The following is an 18137-nucleotide window of genomic DNA, read 5'->3' as shown; positions in this document are numbered from 1 at the left end:
GTCATAAAAAATCATAATGTTTTAGGCTCTACCGAGCCTTGGACTCACCTCCACCCTTTTGGTAAGTATCGAATAAATTCCACAGTTACGTATTTGATTTTTGATCCTAGAGTTAATCGCTGAAAGAGTTTTTCTAACCCTGCCAGTTCACTTTATAAGTTTGTTCCAATATATTTCCAATATTTACTCCAATTTTTCTGAAATTTCTGTTCATCTTGATCTCGAATTCTACCTGTTAGTCTATCAAGCTCGGCGTAATTTACCATTTTGACCTGCCAATCACTTATGCTGGGCATAGTTTCCAGTTTCCAATTTTGTGCCAACATGATTCTTGCTGCTGTGGTGGCGTAAAGAAATATTGTCCTATCTTCTTTTTTAATTTCTTCACCCGTCAATCCCAACAAAAAGGCTTCAGGTCTTTTGGGAAAGGTATATTTAAATATTTTTTTAAGCTCGTTATATATTGATTCCCAAAAGCCTTTCACAACCACCACATATGGTAAAGATCTCCCTCCACTTCACCACATTTCCAGCATTTCTTATTCTTTAACCTATACATTTTGGCCAATTTCACCGGTGTATGATACCATCTGAATAACATCTTCCAGGCATTCTCTCTCAGTGCCATACAGGCCGTAAATTTTATAGTGCTGTTCCACAGTTCCAACCACCTTTCGAAGTCAATATTATAGCCAAAGTCAATTGCCCATTTAATCATTGCCTCTTTCACCTCCTCATCTTTTGTATGCCACTCTAGTAACATATCATATATTCTAGACAATGTTTTGTTCTTACCTTCTACAACCTCTACATTAAATTTTGATTTTTTATCTTCAAAACCTAGATTCTTTTTATCTTCTTTTAACAAATCATTCACCTGGTGATATTGCAACCAACCAGTAAGTAGGTTTTTTATCTCTTCGTAAGGTCTAAGTTTGGGCCCTTGTTCTGTTTTTCTTAGAAGTTCTTCATAGGTGGCATTCTTCCCCTCCATATTAGTTTTCTTAATCGTTAGGACCTCTATTGGTGAGATCCACCAGGAGGTCTTCCTTTCGAGGAGATTTTTATTTCTCTCCCATACCTGGTAAATTGGTCCCCTGAAGATATGGTTTAGGAAGTTCCTGTGGACCTTCACCTTCTCGTACCACAGGTACGAGTGACACCCGTACCTGTTATTAAAGCCTCCCAGGTCCAGTATATCTCTATTCTCCAGTTTTATCCAATCTTTTAACCAAAGTAGGCACGCCGCTTCATAATATAAGCTCAAATCCGGAAGAGAGAAACCCCCTCTTTCCTTTTTATCTATCAATATTTTCATTTTTATCCGTGGTCTTTTCCCCTGCCAGATGTATTTCGCCAGGGCTCTCTGCCACTCTTTACACTGTTTTAAACCTTTGAGTACGGGGATAGTTTGAAATAAGAACAACATTCTGGGCAGAATGTTCATTTTAACAGCTGCTATCCTCCCCAAAAAGGAGAATTTCATCCTCCCCCAGGTTTCCAAGTCTTTCTTTATATTCCTCCAGGTGGCCTCGTAATTATCCTTATATAGATTTAAATTTTTAGCCGTAATCCATACTCCGAGGTATTTCACTTTCTTGACTGCCATAATTTCCGCCCTTTGTTCTAAATCTATCATTTCTTCCTTGGTTAGATTTTTAACCAACATTTTGGTTTTGATTTTATTTACCTTAAGTCCTGCCACAACCCCAAATTCTTCGATTTTTTGTAAAGCTTCTTTTACACTATACTTTGGATCTTCTAGGGTTAGTACGATGTCGTCTGCAAAAGCTTTGATTTTATATTCCCTCTTTCCTACCTTAACTCCTTTAACCTCTGTTGCCTCCCTCAGTCTCTCATTAAGTATTTCCAATACTGTTATAAATAATAGAGGATACAGGGGGCAACCTTGTCTAGTTCCTTTATGTATATTGAAATATTCTGTTGTGGTATTATTTATTACCAGTTTTGCCTTTTGTTCCTTATATATTGCTTCTATGCCTCTTCTAAATTTTTCTCCCATTCCCATCGTTTCCAAACTTTTCCTTAGGAAGTCCCACGAAATATTGTCAAATGCCTTTTCGGCATCTATGAATACCAGGGCCACCTGTCTATCTATTTTCGTATCCAAATATTCAATAATATCTATCAAATTCCTTACATTATCCCTTAGTTGTCTCCCTGGAAGGAAGCCTGTTTGATCTTTATGTATTTTATTATTTAAAACCTTTTTTAATCTTTCTGCCATTACGTCTGCAAATAACTTATAATCATTATTTAATAATGAAATTGGCCTATAGTTCTTCACTTCCAGAGTATCTACATCTTTTTTAGGGATCAATGTGATATATGCTTCCTTCCAGGTATTCGGGATCCTTCCTTCTTTTAGTATATTATTCATCACCTCACCTAGCACTGGGGATACTTAATTACTTAGTGTTTTATAATATTTGGCCAAAAGGCCATCCGGCCCCGGCGCTTTCCCAATTTTCATCTTTCTTATAGCTTTCTTTATCTCTTCTTGTGTAATTGTCTGATCTAATTTCTCTTTTTCTTCTTTTAAAATTTGTTTCGGGTGATGTTTTTGCAGAAAACGATCTATTTCTTGTTCTGTTTCTTTTCCTCTTTTGTATAGGTCCTTATAGTATTTTTGGAATATCCTTTTTATTTCTTTTGGTTCTTCCACAATCCTTTCTCCTTCCCTTATCTTACAGATCGTATTTTGTTTCCTCCTTTCTCTTATTTGCCACGCCAAATATTTTCCTATCTTATTTGCAGATTTGAAATTCTTCTGATTCATCATTTTGATTTTCCATTCTATCTCTTGGTTAATTATTGTGGAAAACATGGCTTGTAATATCTTTATATTCTGTTTTGCAGTCTCCTCGCTAGGGTTGATAGTTAATTTTCTTTCATTTTCCATAATCTGTGTTAAGACCTGTTCTTTCTTTGTCTCTTTTTCTTTTCTTAATTGACTATTTTTCTGAATCAAAAAACCCCTCATCACTGCCTTTCCTGCGTCCCACACCGTCTCTATAGCAGTTTCCCCGTTTAAATTCCGTTTAAAGTAATCTTCAATTGTTTCTATGGCCTTATTTACGATCTTCTGATCGTTAAATAAAAATTCATTCATTCTCCATCTGCCTGCTTTAACATCCTTACCTTTTAGCTCGATGGAGACCGCATTATGATCGGATATGGTTCGTGGGAGAATTTCAGACTTAGTTAAATTCTGTGTCAATTCCTTCGATATTCAGATACTATCTATTCTCCCCCAACTCCAGTTTGGGTTTGAGAAGAAAGTATATTGTTTTATCGTGGGGTTTTTAAGTCTCCATGCATCAATTAATCCCAAATTGTTTACCATGTCAAAGAAAGACAGGGGTAATTTACCTTGTTTCGTCTCTTGCTTTTTTGTTAACTTGTCCAAATTTGGAGACACCACCCCGTTGAAGTCACCCATCAATATCATTTTTTGGTCCATCCATTCCATCAATTTGTTATCTAATTCTGAAAAGAAAGCTGACTTTTTGTCATTTGGTGCATATATTCCAACAACAATTATTTTTTCTCCATGAAACACCATCTGAACTACAATCAGTCTCCCTTGGTCGTCTTTATACAATAGTTGTGGGTCGAATTTTTCCTTTATATATATTACCACCCCTCTTTTCTTAACTTTATCCGATGTCACAAAGTCCAATCCTAGTCTCTTATTCCTCAATACCCTCTTGTGCTTATTTATTACATGAGTTTCTTGTAGGCAAATTAGATCACAGTTCTTTTTCTGTAGTATATGTACAATCTGGTTCCTTTTATTTTTATTGTTCAACCCATTCACATTCCAATTTAGTATTTTTAAAGTCATCTGTTGTGTAATGTTAATTTATCGAATCTAAGTAAGATCTACTGTTCCTTGTCTTCTTTCTCTACTTCTTCCCTTTCTCCTATTGAGCTCTCCTCTCTTTCTTCTTCTTCACTCCCTTCACCCTCGCCCTCCTCCCCCTGCTGCTCCCCCACCTCCTCCCCCCCACCATCTTTCCCAAATCCTTCTCGTATCTCCTTGCAAATTTTTGAAGTTCTGAAATGTTAGACAATTTAAACCTTTTTTCCTTAAAATAAAATGAAATACCTTCCGGAAACTCCCATCTATACAAGATCCCATTTTTCTTCAATTGATTTGTTAATTTTTTATATGGGTCTCTCCTTCGAAGAAATCTTGAAGGGATCTCTTTAAAAATGATGATTAAGTTTCCTTCAATATATAGCCTTTTGATGTAATTCTGTTTCAATATTTCATTTCTTATCTCCAACGAATTAAACATGGCTAATACATCTCCTGGCAATTTTTTCCCCTTGGCTTTAGCTGATTTTGGTCTTATTCGGAAGATATTTGCCAAGTAGTGGTTTATCTCTTCTTCCTTCCTATCTAACCAAGTTGCCAGCTCTTTCACCACTTTAGTTCTAATATTCTCATTTAAATTCTCTGGTATTCCTCTAAATTTCAGGTTAGGTTGATTTTGTCTCATCTGCGTCATAGCCATGTTATCGAACAACTCTTCCTGTGTCTTTCCTATCTCTTTGACTTCTACTCTAATCCTGTCCACCTCCTTCTTACTGTCTTTCATATCTTTTTGCACCCTTTTCATTGAATCCTCCAGAACCTTAGCTCTTACTGATAAGTCCTTAACTTTTCCTGTCAATTCACCCGCCACTCCCTCCAATTTCTTGTCTAAAGTATTTTGTACTTCTAATAACTTTCTCTCAATATATTGTTCATTATTTTTAAACTCTTTTCTTATTTCGGCCATCAAGCTGTCATAGTCTCTAATTTCTTTCGCTTCCTTCCCCTCTTCTTGTCTCGATGACCTCCTTTCCGCTGGTGTTGCCACCCCCTTTTTCAATCCGTTTGTCATTTTGTATGTTGTTGTTGTTGTTGTTTAGTCGTTTAGTCGTGTCCGACTCTTCGTGACCCCATGGACCAGAGCACGCCAGGCACCTCTGTCCTCCACTACCTCCCGCAGTTTGGTCAAACTCATGCTGGTAACCTCGAAAACACTATCCAGCCATCTCGTTCTCTGTCGCCCCCTTCTCCTTATGCCCTCCATCTTTCCCAACATCAGTGTCTTCTCCAGGGAGTCTTCTCTTCTCATGAGGTGGCCAAAGTACTGGAGCCTCAGCTTCACGATCTGTCCTTCCAGTGAGCACTCGGGGCTGATTTCCTTAAGAATGGATGCGTTTGATCTTCTTGCAGTCCATGGGACTCTCAAGAGTCTTCTCCAGCACCATAATTCAAAAGCATCAATTCTTCGGCGATCAGCCTTCTTGATGGTCCAGCTCTCACTTCCATACATCACTACTGGGAAAACCATGGCTTTAACTATGCGGACCTTTGTTGGCAAGGTGACGTCTCTACTTCTCAAGATGCTGTCTAGGCCTGTCATTGCCCTTCTCCCAAGAAGCAGGCGTCTTTTAATTTCGTGGCTGCTGTCACCATCTGCAGTGATCATGGAGCCCAAGAAAGTAAAATCTCTCACTGCTTCCATTTCTTCCCCTTCTATTTGCCAGGAGGTGATGGGACCAGTGGCCATGATCTTCGTTTTTTTGATGTTGAGCTTCAGACCATATTTTGCGCTCTCCTCTTTCACCCTCATTAAAAGGTTCTTTAATTCCTCCTCTTTAATTTTGTATACTTGATGTTAATTCCTCCTTTGGCGCCGGAGAAATAAGGTAAAAAAAAATAACAGAACTAACGTCTCTCAAGTATTGCAGCCTGTGTCCAACATTTACCTATACTGGGTTGATGAAATACAGAGGGTGGCTGGAATGGGGTGCTAGATGTTAACACAGTTTTAACTGCACCTAAATGGGGACACGTATTTAAATCCTTAAGGTCTTGAGGGTAGGAGTATAGTGAGAGTCTCAAACCACAGACGCACGTCCAAGCGGAGGAGCAGGGCCCTGCAGAGAGGTGCTCTTTTAAGCTAGGAACTGGGCTCAGTCTTCCCTTGTTCAAATATTAGGGTGTATCTCTTTAAATCACAAGAGAAGAAACAAAGGCGTAGCGAAGCAAAATGGTGAAACAGAGTCCCCATTTGTTTGCTTCCTCCCCTACCTGTTCAAATATAACAATATCACGCAGTCTCTGTCCTTTACTCATCCGTAATTAACGATGAAGATTAGCAGAAAGCCTAGGCTCCACTCGCCGTTTAAACCACTCCCCTCCCAAACGCCACACTCAGAGAGATTGAAAACGATTAAGAATGAAAAGCCGTCCACAAAACCCCTCAGCCAGCTGTAGCGTTCTCCGTCCCAATGAGGCAGAAAAATTCCTTTCCTTTCTCTCTAGTCCATTAAGAAATCTCGCTGTTACATTGCCTCCGACTCTTTATACTTTGTGTCCGAGGTCTTTCCTCCACACTCACTTAGCGGCTAGCTTCTTACTCTTGTTTCCTCTCTCCCAGCCTTTTACTATACTCCATTTTCACCTTACCGCCAGTGGTGAATTCCTCCTCCTTTTGCCATATATTTGATCTCCGCTGGGTTCTTATCTTAAAGTTCCTTTGGTCTTAGCTCCTTTATTTTTTCAGTGTTTTCCATTTGTTTCCCACTACTTTCTCCGCAGTGTTTAGCAGCTATTTCCCAGCTTTTCCGCTGTTGTTGGAGGTCCGCCGCTTTCCCTCGGAGCCTGAGGCTTCACAACATGGAGTCTGTTGCTTCCCCTTCACGCTGCGGCTCCAGCCTTGTTAAACGCCGGCAACACAGGTGAGCACACGCAGCGACGCTGGGTACTTGCCCCCCCAGGATAATCCTCCTGTGGTTTCGGGGTTCACGGAGCCTTCGTGCCCCCTCTAAACCTCCGTGTTGTTTGAGGACCCCCCCGGAGGGTTGCCTCGCGCTCCTTTCCGTGGCCGCGGCGTCCCGGAAGTCGGCTAGCGCCGGTTTCTGCAGCAATTTTCAATTCCTTTTCTTTTTTTAAAAAGTGGAAATTTGCCAGCATTTTAGTGTGAATTTATCCTACATTTTGTTTGTTATTTTGCTACTATACACATTTTTTGCAAGCATCATTTCCCTAATAAAATTCATTTTTGTATGTTGTTTCCACCAATATACAGTGTTTCTGTGTGCTGCTCTGGTTCGCCAGAAGTGGCTCTGTCATGCTGGCCACATGACCCAGAAGCTGTACGCCGGCTCCCTCGGCCAATAAAGCGAGATGAGTGCTGCAACCCCAGAGTCGGTCACGACTGGACCTAATGGTCAGGGGTCCCTTTACCTTTACTGACCTGCCGTTTGCTCCAAGTGTGTGGATCAGAATGCAATTATCTTTCACATTTTTCATGGCTCCAAATGTTGCAATACAGTTCTTTGCTTAAGCACCAAGATGTTTTTAAAATGCCTATTTCAAGATAACACACCTTTAGAAATGTGTACACTGAGACGAAATAATATACCTCTTTAAATAGACACTTTGCGATTAAATCACTTGGATCACCTGGGGAAATTATACAGCATATCATAAGGTGGCAACCCCAAAATGGGCATTTTTTGCAGTTGCCTCTGTGCTGTGGAATGCCTTTTTCTCTGCCATATGTGAAGCAGCAACCATCACTTGCTTCAGATACCTCATAAACACATATCCTTTTGCCAAGTCTTTCCCTGACTCATAAGCTTAGACCCTGTTTCATGTGAATCCCCCAAATCTCTTTCTTGTTTGTTTGTACTAGCAGAAGGTGCCTGGCATTGCCCAGGAATTCTAAGAATCCCCAAAATATTGTGGTTTTTAAAAGGATAGTGTGATTTGTAGGTTTTTTGGACATGCATACATACTGATACAGGGTTCCACGTATGCAACAGCATTCAAACGTAGATGAAAACCATCTCCTCCACCTCAGGAAACCTCATCTGTGACCATCACACCACATTGTGTGATGTCATGGGCAAGTCACATTTCGGTTCACCATCTCGATTCAAAAGAGCATCTGGTGTCCAAATGAAGACCACTGCCTCCTCACTGGGACCCCTCATGCTGAGTTGGGAGACAATATCTCAAGAGGCATCTAAACTGGCACAGTTGCAACTCATCATGCAATAGTGGGTGAAACCAAGTTAAACTGGGAAATGATATCTTCAGAGGTGTCCATATCACCTCTGATTTTTGGACCCATCATGCCAAAAATCAGGTGAATTGGTGCCCATCATCCTAATGTTGATGAAGATTTGCCACCTGCACCTCAGGAACTCTTGTGCCGAGTTTGGTGGTGATATTTTGAGAGACAGCTTAGCCCTCTGAGGCCCAGGGCAAGTGTACTCGGCTGTCCCCACCTGCTCTCCAGAGGCCTGGTTGTTATCAGAAGTATGCTGCCTTCTGCCTTGGAAATTTCATCAAGTCATTTCGGCTCATAGGAACATTCTCTGTGGATTTAACCAATCCATTTTGGAAGCCAACTAAATGGATGCTCATCACCATGTCCTCTAACATGAATTCATGAATTCATTTGTGCTGGGCTGCCATGTCATTTTCAATTTGCAACACATGTCATAATAATCTCCTGATACCTGAACTGAGGGTCTTGACATCTGCCCTAGGTTACGGCATTCACCTGGATCCCAGGCCATGACACCCTGGTATCATTCCAACATTCCTGAGATGAAAATAGAGACATTTTCACCGGAGGAACGTTGGAGGGTATGTGGTTGGTGTGTTGTTGGTGTACATGTGATTTAAAATCGGAAACGTGATTTTAAAAATTATTATTAAAAAAAACAAAAACCAGCAGTGCTGTAAAACCTGGTGTAGTTGTTGTTAAGTTATCTTGCGATTAATGTTAACTGAATATGCACAAAACAAAACATAAAAACTAAAGTGACACCACAACACCCCTGCCAGCCAAACAACCACTGCCTAAGGCACTTGCTTTCTTTAGAGAGACGTGTGAGAAGCTACTTCTGGTTAAACGGAATGCACCACTCATACATGGCAACTCCATGTTGCCTCTTCTCTCAAGATAGGGGCAGCTTTAAAAACAAACAAAAACAGTTCGGTAATCACATTTCAATGGCATAGAAAATAAGAATATAGGTGTCTCTTTTGGCTCCTGGGAGGCTGAGCATCTGCTGAAAGGCCAGTGAATTGATTCACAAAGCAAAGGGCAGGGATGGAATATGGTTGCTGGTCTAGAATAATGGGTTAGGGATGCTGGTAGCACTGTGGTCTAAACCACTGAGCCTCTTGGGCTTGCTGACCGGAAGGTCAACGGTTCAAATCCATGCGATGGTGTGAACTGCTGTCGCTCTGTCCCAGCTCCTGCCAACCTAGCAGTTCGAAAGCACACCAGCACAAGTAAATAAATAGGTACTGCTGTGGCAGCAAGGTCAACAGAGTTTCCAGGCGCTCTGGTTTCCGCTTTGGTGTTCTGTTGCACCAGAAGCGGTTTAGTCATGGTGGCCACATGACCCAGAAAGCTGTCTGTGGACAAACGCCAGCTCCCTCGGCCTGAAGCGAGATGAACGCATCACCCCCATAGTCATCCAGGGGTCCTTTACCTTTACCTAGAATAACGGCTTCAGGCAGGAGGCAGAAGGGCTCTGACAGAGTCCTGGAGTCCATCCACTTTCTTCCCAAAGCCTAGTAAAGCCTAGGCTTTAGGAAGGAGCTCTCATGCCTTCTTCCCAATTCCACTGTTGCTCCAGGAGCTGCTTCCATAGCCCCCATCCACTGGCTGGGGGAAATTGGGACGCCCTGTGAACAAGTCAGAAGCTGTGATGGTTTTAGGAGTTTTGTCACTGTCTCATACTTGGAGGTGAAACAAAATTTAAAAATTCCTTCCAGTAGCACCTTAGAGACCAGCTAAGTTTGTTATTGGTATGAGCTTTCGTGTGCATGCACACTTCCGGTATGAGATGTTTCTCAGTAAGTGAAGTGGTGGCGTGATGAAGGGAATAAGAAAGCAATCCTCAGCATTTCCTGGTTATAGGAGCATCCATTCTTTTACTGGAGTCTCTTGGGGGAAAATACTGCTTTTAAGGGATAGTTTCAAGAGTCATTATCAGGAGTGCTTTGGACACCCTGCCAATACATGGAGATCTTCAGTGCTGAAAGGGCATGTCATAATCCATTTGCTGCTTGCAGTAGATGAAGTGTACATAATTATACAAACTCATATCTGAAGCAGATGTGGCAATCCATGATAATTAGGTCTGATTATTATAAATGTCCAGTTTTTGCACCACACTGTTTTCATTATGTAAATTTGGTTTAATGAAATGGTTGCAGGTTTAGAACTTCGGGCTTGTTTAATGGTTGTGGGGGTGTGAGATGATCAGTATAAATACCAGCGTCTCACAGGAGGAGAGCATCACACTCACCTGTCAGACTCCTATCATCACAGCTGAAGCCAAGGTAAGCAGCTCTCCTTTCAAGCATCCATGCAGCCTTGTGTGGGGTGATGTGCATCTTTACAGCAGTTCTTTTATCATGGGTAGTTCTTCAAAACTGTGGGTTTGGTGATGATAGAATGTATTGCAGTGCAGAGGTAGGAACAAGTATATCTGTATTCTGAAGGATCCTGAAATGACGAGCTGTTTTGGTCTTCCCTCAGAGCTTTTGAATTCCATCATGACCACCCTGCCTGAAGCCAATGCTAAATTTGCCGTTGACCTTTTCAAAGTGTTGGCAACTGAGCACCAATGCGACAACCTTGTGTTCTCCCCTGTGAACCTCACCGCAGGCCTGGGCCTCCTCGCTTATGCATCTGGTTGTGAACAAGCAGAACAGATCGAGAAGGTGGGTCTAATCAAGCAGTAGAGATGCAGCCTTCAGACTGGCCTCATCATTAGCAGATACCTTTCCATCACCAGTCATATTTGATACAAGTTGAGAAATGACCTCACTGTGGCTTGATCCAGTAATAAGCCCAGTCAACGTTTCTGCACAAAATCCCATAAATGTGCAGAGATCAAAGAATATTGCATCACTAGTCATGGAGGTGAAATTTGGTTGAATGGAATGGAAATCTTCCAAATTTGTAGTTTTCAAAACAATGTATGAGCCAAAAACAGCTCTTTTTAAATAGATTTGTTCTTACCTGTACTTAATTTGTAAAAGTAATATTTACAAAATATCATATATTAGGGGGAAATGTGCATAAAAATGAAGATGTTAGTGAAAGTAGCATAACACATGCATTATATTGGGAAAATTGCTTGCAGAAATGTGTACATTAGTAAAAGAAAATGCATCTAAAATGGGTTTATTAGGAGAATTTCACACTAAAATGCTTGTGATTAAAAAAATTGCAAACTGTTGGAGAACTAAATTTAAGATTTGATTCCTTCAGTTCTCATCCTATATGAGATTTGTTGCTATCAGCTCAAGGCAGAACCATAGATTGCCTAAAGTTTGTTTCAAAGATTAGTATGCAGGAAGATATCCATCCTGCCAAAGTCACATATGATCTAAGAGTCATGTGAATCGTCCCTAATATACATATCAGGATAATAAGTGCTGCTGTTATAATATTGCCTGTGCAACTGAAGCAATGTTCCAATTTCATTCAAGGTCCTGCATTGGGATGAAGTGAAAGAGTGTGACAAACCCAGAAGCAGGAGCCTGGGACATTCAACAACCAGACTAAGAAGGGTATGTGGAAGAACGCTTGGATAAAGGTGTATTCCTCCCCTGCCCATAGAACCCAGCTTGCATATTAGTATTATCTCCTGTTATCTCAGCATCAAATCCATGCCTGTTGGGAAGAAACATATCTGAAGGAAGAACAGAGGCAGCGAGCAGTCAATCAATGGAAGCGCAAATGTCATTTTCACAAATACATTTGAAACAAAATATTCAGATGTGAAGTTAACTGCCCCTCCCTAAGTTGAATGGGGAATACAGCCTGCAATTATTTGTGGTATATTTGTGGCTTCTCATTTGTGGTATCAGTGCAACATTGGGAAAACTATACAGTTCTATGAGTCTACTTAAGGATACATACATTTTGTAACTTCATTGCAGGCACAAGAAAAAGTTGAAACCTGCCCCAGACCAAGACCCCGTCCTGAGCCAACCAAGCCTGAAGCAACTTGCCCCAAACCAAGACCCCGTCCTGAGCCAACCAAGCCTGAAGCAACTTGCCCCAAACCAAGACCCCGTCCTGAGCCAACCAGGCCTGAGCCAACTTGCCCCAAACCAAGACCCCACCCTGAACCAGAGCAACCTAAACCTTGTGACAAGAGACGAGTCATTCACCGCCCAGCTCCTTGCCCTGAGCCTGAGCCCGAGCCACGTTGTCCTAGACGCGTAAGTTGTGAAACATCTGGAGAGTTTCATCTAGATGATTTTTTCTTTATTTTTTATTTAAAATTTAGGGGGCTGTCTCTAAGCATTCTACATGATACCACACAACTTGTGATAAAATCAACAGGAAAGTAGGGATGACACCGCTAAATTCTTGCTTAGATGTGAAGTTCATTGGGTGATGTTGAGTCAGTCACCATCAACCCCCATCTAACGTTGCTGTGAGCATAAAATTGAGTAAATCACAAGAAAGGTGTGCTGGGATGCCTGGAGGGATTCAGATGTGATAAATGTTTACTTCAAAGTAGGCATTCCTGAGTTCAATATGACTTTCAAGTAAGCATTCCTGCCTGAGATAAGGGTATAGATTTTCTTTCTCACAAGACAAACCCTTAAGAAGCAGCCAGGTGTCATGAGAATTAACCTTCTATTCTGAATCCTTAGGATGTTCCCTGCTACGAGTGTGAGGAGCCTGAAGGAATCCATACAGCATTCAGCAAAATCCTTGCGACTCTTAATGAGCCCAGCAGCAACTATACCCTGAGCTTTGCCAACAAGCTCTATGGAAACAAGGACATTGCCTTCATCCAGGTAACTCTAATTTTGGCTCCTATGGGTGCTTCACTGTACTGTGAGAACCAAGTGCAAATTACAACCTGCAATTGACTGTATTCTACCATAAATGGGTTCATCATCTACTGGTGTCTGTCAAAGTTGTGCCTCATTCCCAGGCCATCAGAGGAAATGATAACAATTACTTGCTCTACAAAGTGCTTTACCTACAAAATCCAGTGATGGTGGTGGTGGTTGCTGTTGCTTTTATTATTATTATTTATTATATTTATACCCCACTCATTGGGAGGAATTGGGAGGAACTGAATTTTTGAGGGCATTCGGCAGCAATTGGAAAATTCCCAAATGAGAAAGGTGATTATGGATAATATATGGATCCAATGTTTTCTTGTTCTGTTCAGAAATTCCTTTACTGTGCTCTGAAACTGTACTTGACTGAAGTGGAGAACGCTGATCTGCATAATGCCCCAGAGGAAGTGAGGAGACTCATCAACCTTTGGGTCGAGGTCCAGACACATGGTAAGACCACAGCACACTCCAATGACTTCTTGATGTAACTTTCATGACAGGGAGGTCATGATTTTTATTCTGCAAACCAGGAACCAATTAAATCTTACTGAACCAACAATCAGTTAAGAGCCCATTGTGGGATAGCCTCTACTCTCTTCCAAACCAGAGGAAAGGTCAGATTATCAAAATAAATTAAACTGGTGCCCATAATATTTTGTTTATTAAAACATTTAAATAACTCCATTCGGCTGCAAAGGACCACTCAGGGCATAATTAAGTACTTCATCTATCAAGTTGATTAATTTATCTTCTATAAATAGTGAGTTAGAAGTTTTATGCTAACTCATACAGTGTAATATTATAACTAAAATCTGAATATATATATATATATATATATATATATATATATATATATATATAAAATATATAATTTTTAAGAAAACCTACTATATCCATTTCTTTCCTAGGTAAGATCAAGGACCTTCTCCCCAAGGACAGCTTTGACTGCCTTGTTCAGCTCCTGCTGGTGAATGCTCTCTTCTTCAAAGGACAATGGGAAGTGAAATTTGACAAAGAGCTCACAGAAGAAGCTCCCTTTTACCCTCATCATGCAGATGAGGTGAGTTAGAAACATATTCCTAGCTTCCTTGCTTTTTTTGTTCAGAGACAATGTACCTTATAACTTTCAGACTACATGTTTAGTGTTGGAGTTGAGTTGCCCCAAGGAGGTCTTGATGGAGGTCACTTGAAACACTTGGTGCAAGGAAGGCTCTGCAATGCTGGACAGTTGTCACCCCTTTTAGCTAAAGATGATGGCCCAAAACTAGAGTTAGCTGCCCTAGAGCCCCACTGCTAACAATGGGGTTTAACTTGGCCACTTGATACCAGTCCAATTGATTTCAATTTAGTAGGATTGTTGCTGAAATTACAAAAGAGAAGAATCTGCTGTCTCCCTTTTCTTTTTCTCTGGGAGGTGTTTTTTGTTTTGTTTTTTTGTTTTGCAATGCCAAATCTCATGATCAGAAAGAAAGAAAGAAAGAAAGAAAGAAAGAAAGAAAGAAAGAACTTCGCAAGGAAAACTAAGTTCCTTCTCTCTTTTTAAATATTTCCTTTTTCCCCTTTTCTTCACAGAAGGAATGCCACAGCGTGCAGCTGATGCACAGGAAGGGTGTCTACAATGCAGGGACAATTGACCTATGCAATGTTCAAGTCCAAGTTGTTGAGATCCCCTACAAGAACAATGAACTGACCTTCGCTCTGCTGCTGCCAGTAGACTGCAATGCAGAAGCTCTTGAACAGGTAAATGGTCTTTCCATTCCTATGATACTGTCCATGGCCTTACAGTGGTGCCCCGCAAGACGAATGCCTCGCAAGACGAAAAACCCACTAGACGAAAGGGTTTTCCATTTTTCGATGCGCTTCGCAAGACGATTTTCCCTATGGGCTTGCTTCACAAAACGAAAAAGTCTTGCGAGTCTTGCGATTTTTTCCCCTTTCCCCCCCTTTTTCTACGCCGCTAAGCCGCTAATAGCCTTTTAGCCGCTAAGCCTTTAATAGCCGCTAAACCGCTAAACCGCTAATAGCGCTAATCCACTAATCTGCTAATAGGGTTGCTTCGCAAGACGAAAAAACCGCTAGACAAAGAGACTCGCGGAACGGATTAATTTCGTCTTGCGAGACACCACTGTATTCACCTTATCCATCTCTGGCCCTCGATTTCGATAATACTGGTGTGGAAAAAGTCTGTTGATATATTTTTCTTATTGTATTCACCCTTGTTTTGATTCAATCTGGGATTGGAATGATATCACTATAACTTCTATGTGTTCCTCTAGCTGGAAGATGGACTTAGCCACGAGCATCTGCTTGACCTGTCCTGTCATCTGAAGGCCATTGAGGTGGATTTGGCCATTCCCAAGTTCAGCTCAGAGAAGAGCATTGAAGCCAACGAATACCTGAATCTTCCGGATCTGGCTGACCACGAAAAGGCCGATTTCTCTGGAGCAACCACAACAGAAGGCGTGGCTCTGACTCAGCTGGTCCATGATGCTGCTATCGAGATTGATGAGGAGGGTGGTGAAGAACCAGAGCCAGTCCCTTGCCCCAAAGATAGGCGTCCACGTCGGGGACCTGTGGAGATTCTGGCTGACCATCCTTTCCTCTATTTCGTCCGGCACAATTCCACCCAGAGTATCATTGTTCTCGGTAGATTTGCTAAGCCAGAATAAGAGAAGAGTTCTGATGCATGGAACAAGATCAATGGAAAACGGATATGGAAGATGTTTTATAGAAAAAAACTAGTATTTTCCCCTCTCTGCCTCATATTTTGTAATGTCAATCATTGCAGATATTTGGTCCAAGAGAACTTTCATTTGGTGGTGGGCCTAATTTTCATGGTATGATAATGATGCTGTTGTCCTACCTGTCTGCAATTCTTTCTCCGCCTATTTTACAACTTTTTGAGGAAAATCTTGCCTCCTGAGTGCTGAATATTGTCCTAGTTCTTAAACAGAAATCTAGGTAATCAGAACAGCTGATAAAACAGAAATGTCTATATTCTGAATGGAAGAGAGCTTCTTTCCCTTAAGGTCTTGCATGAAGCGCAATATTCAGGGCGTGCAGTTTTCCGTGCTACTATAGCACTGTGATGGAAGAAGCTGCCCTTCTTTGGGCTACAGTTGACAGCAGAATGGAGCCTGGAGGCAGGAATATGTCACTACTCTGGAATCTGCTTCCTGATGAATGTTTTCCTGTTGATTGCTGTTGCAATCCTGTCTGAATAACTGAAACACATTTGTATGCCTTCTGCTGAATTACTTTCCCTGAAGTCAGCATGAGGATTCCAGCCTACACCTACTTACCTTTGAGTAAGCTCTGCTGAATTCAGTGGGACTTACTTTTGAGTAGACACATATAGCATTGCAGTACAAAAAGAGTAAACTGTAGTCTGGCTCCTCAAACTGATTCCCCCCCCCCCATGATGTCTGTGAGACTATACTCTTTCTTTGAAACCTATGAAACCCTGTTGCATCTTTTTTTCTGAACTGCACAATATCTCAATAAACAAAGCATTTAATAACATTGTTGTTTTGTCGTTTTCACTTATGTGAGGTGTATTGTAGAGTATGGGTTCTCAAGAGCTGTGATTAAAAGTCTTCCCAGGGTACTCAGACAACAGTTTTTTTAAGCCTCACCTAGTGTTCTAAAGCCAAACTATAAGATAGGAATCCCCCATTCACATCCAAAAACTGAGACACAGGAATACAGCTAGAAATACACACAAACGTAGCCACGCAAACAACCCTCAGTTCTGCTCCCCCCTCAACTTAAACACGGCTAGACAAGACCCCGCAGCCCCATGTAAACAGTCAGTCAACCTCCCTGAAAATAATCTCTACCCAAACACAGGGAAGCAACATTTCCAAAATAAACCAATATGAAAACAGTCAAGCAATACCCACCAAACCCACCCAAACATAGTGTGGTGTAGTGGTTAAGATCAGTGGACTTATAATCTGGTGAACTGGGTTCGATTCCCCACTCCTCCACATGCAGCTGCTGGGTGACCTTGGGCCAGTCACACTTCTTTGAAGTCTCTCAGCCCCACTCACCTCACAGAGTGTTTTTGTGGGGGAGGAAGGGAAAGGAGAATGTTAGCCGCTTTGAGACTTCTTAGGGTAGTGATAAAGTGGGATATCAAATCCAAACAGGGAACTGCCCCTCCCAAAAGGATTACACGAACCCAGCCAGGATACTCTGAAAATACACACACAAGGACACACATACCCCGCAAACTGCATACCAACACAGCCAGGAACAGCCTTCCCTCCAGCTGAGAAAACCCCACAAAAACATAGCCCAGGAACACTGCCAACCGCTTACACAAGCACAGCCAGACAACACCCCCCTTTCCCAAACCCCCAAACCCCAACCAAGAACTATCACCTTCATTCCAAAGCTCCCTCTATACACAGCCAAGCACTCCCTCTTCCCAACCACTCCAAAAATCCTACACAAATGCAGTCATGCAGCATTTTGCTCCCCTCCAAGATACCCCACACAAGACACTTGGGCAGCATGAAGCCCTGTCTCCACTCAAAACACTCAGTCAGACTATCACCTGAAATCCCATACAAAACATGGGAAGGGGTTTGTGGCGATCACACGGGGTCCCCGGACGTTTGATGGTCTATTGATCCCTGTGCCACCATTGTGATTGCTTCCCCGCTGCCACCAACCCGTTTTTCCCGGGTACACACAGAGTCCAGACAGTTGTTAACATTAAACCAAATAAACAAGCTTATTTTATAAGCATTAACAAGTTTATTGTTTCAGATAATTTTTCTTGTAAGTTTCTTAATCTTAGTTTCTTTACCGGCCTAAAACTTCCTAATAACTTCTAACTGATTATCCCAACTGTCTATCTGACTCCTCTTAACAGATTCTCTCACTCTCTCACATCAAACTATCCCAACCACAGACTTATCTTCCCTTTCTCTTCTCTAACACCCGACTGACTGCTTAACAACACTAACTCTAACTCTAACTCCTCCCCTTGGGTTCCCACTGGCCAATCACTTCACTCTCATTTAACCCTTTCTTTATGACCCAGCATGTTTGCCTAGGAGGGCAAATGCCACAGGGGGGAATTCACATAGTGAATTAAATAAAAAGTTGAGAGATGAACATACTTTCCTTTGCAATGCTGAGGTAATCTCTAAAAAAAGCAGAAAGCTTTTTGTTCTTAGTAGGGATGAGTTGT

At 41.6% G+C, this 18137-nt stretch overlaps 1 protein-coding gene across 1 annotated transcript; it reads left to right on the top strand.

Moving 5' to 3' along the window:
• The first annotated feature begins 10365 nt into the window (after positions 1-10365).
• LOC310714215 (serpin B3-like) lies at positions 10366-16454 on the top strand. Its single transcript, XM_083519449.1, has 9 exons — positions 10366-10399; positions 10599-10783; positions 11558-11638; positions 12011-12295; positions 12737-12883; positions 13267-13384; positions 13843-13994; positions 14507-14674; positions 15211-16454. The coding sequence occupies exons 2-9, from the start codon at positions 10616-10618 to the stop codon at positions 15601-15603; spliced, it is 1512 nt and encodes a 503-aa protein (XP_083375575.1). The 5' UTR covers positions 10366-10399; positions 10599-10615; the 3' UTR covers positions 15604-16454.
• The last annotated feature ends 1683 nt before the right edge of the window (positions 16455-18137 follow it).

This window comes from Podarcis liolepis (genome assembly GCF_965112155.1).
Source record: "Podarcis liolepis genome assembly, chromosome: 8".
NCBI lineage: Eukaryota > Metazoa > Chordata > Lepidosauria > Squamata > Lacertidae > Podarcis > Podarcis liolepis.
Note: the sequence above shows the minus strand (reverse complement) of the source record. Positions and strands in the feature narration are given on the sequence as shown.

Coding starts and splice junctions, on each gene's coding strand:
- LOC310714215 (XM_083519449.1), top strand. CDS start 10,616: ATGACCACCCTGCCTGAAGCCAATGCTAAATTTGCCGTTGACCTTTTC. Junction 12,884..13,266: donor AGGACATTGCCTTCATCCAG/GTAACTCTAATT, acceptor TGTTCTGTTCAG/AAATTCCTTTACTGTGCTCT. Junction 13,385..13,842: donor GGTCGAGGTCCAGACACATG/GTAAGACCACAG, acceptor TTTCTTTCCTAG/GTAAGATCAAGGACCTTCTC.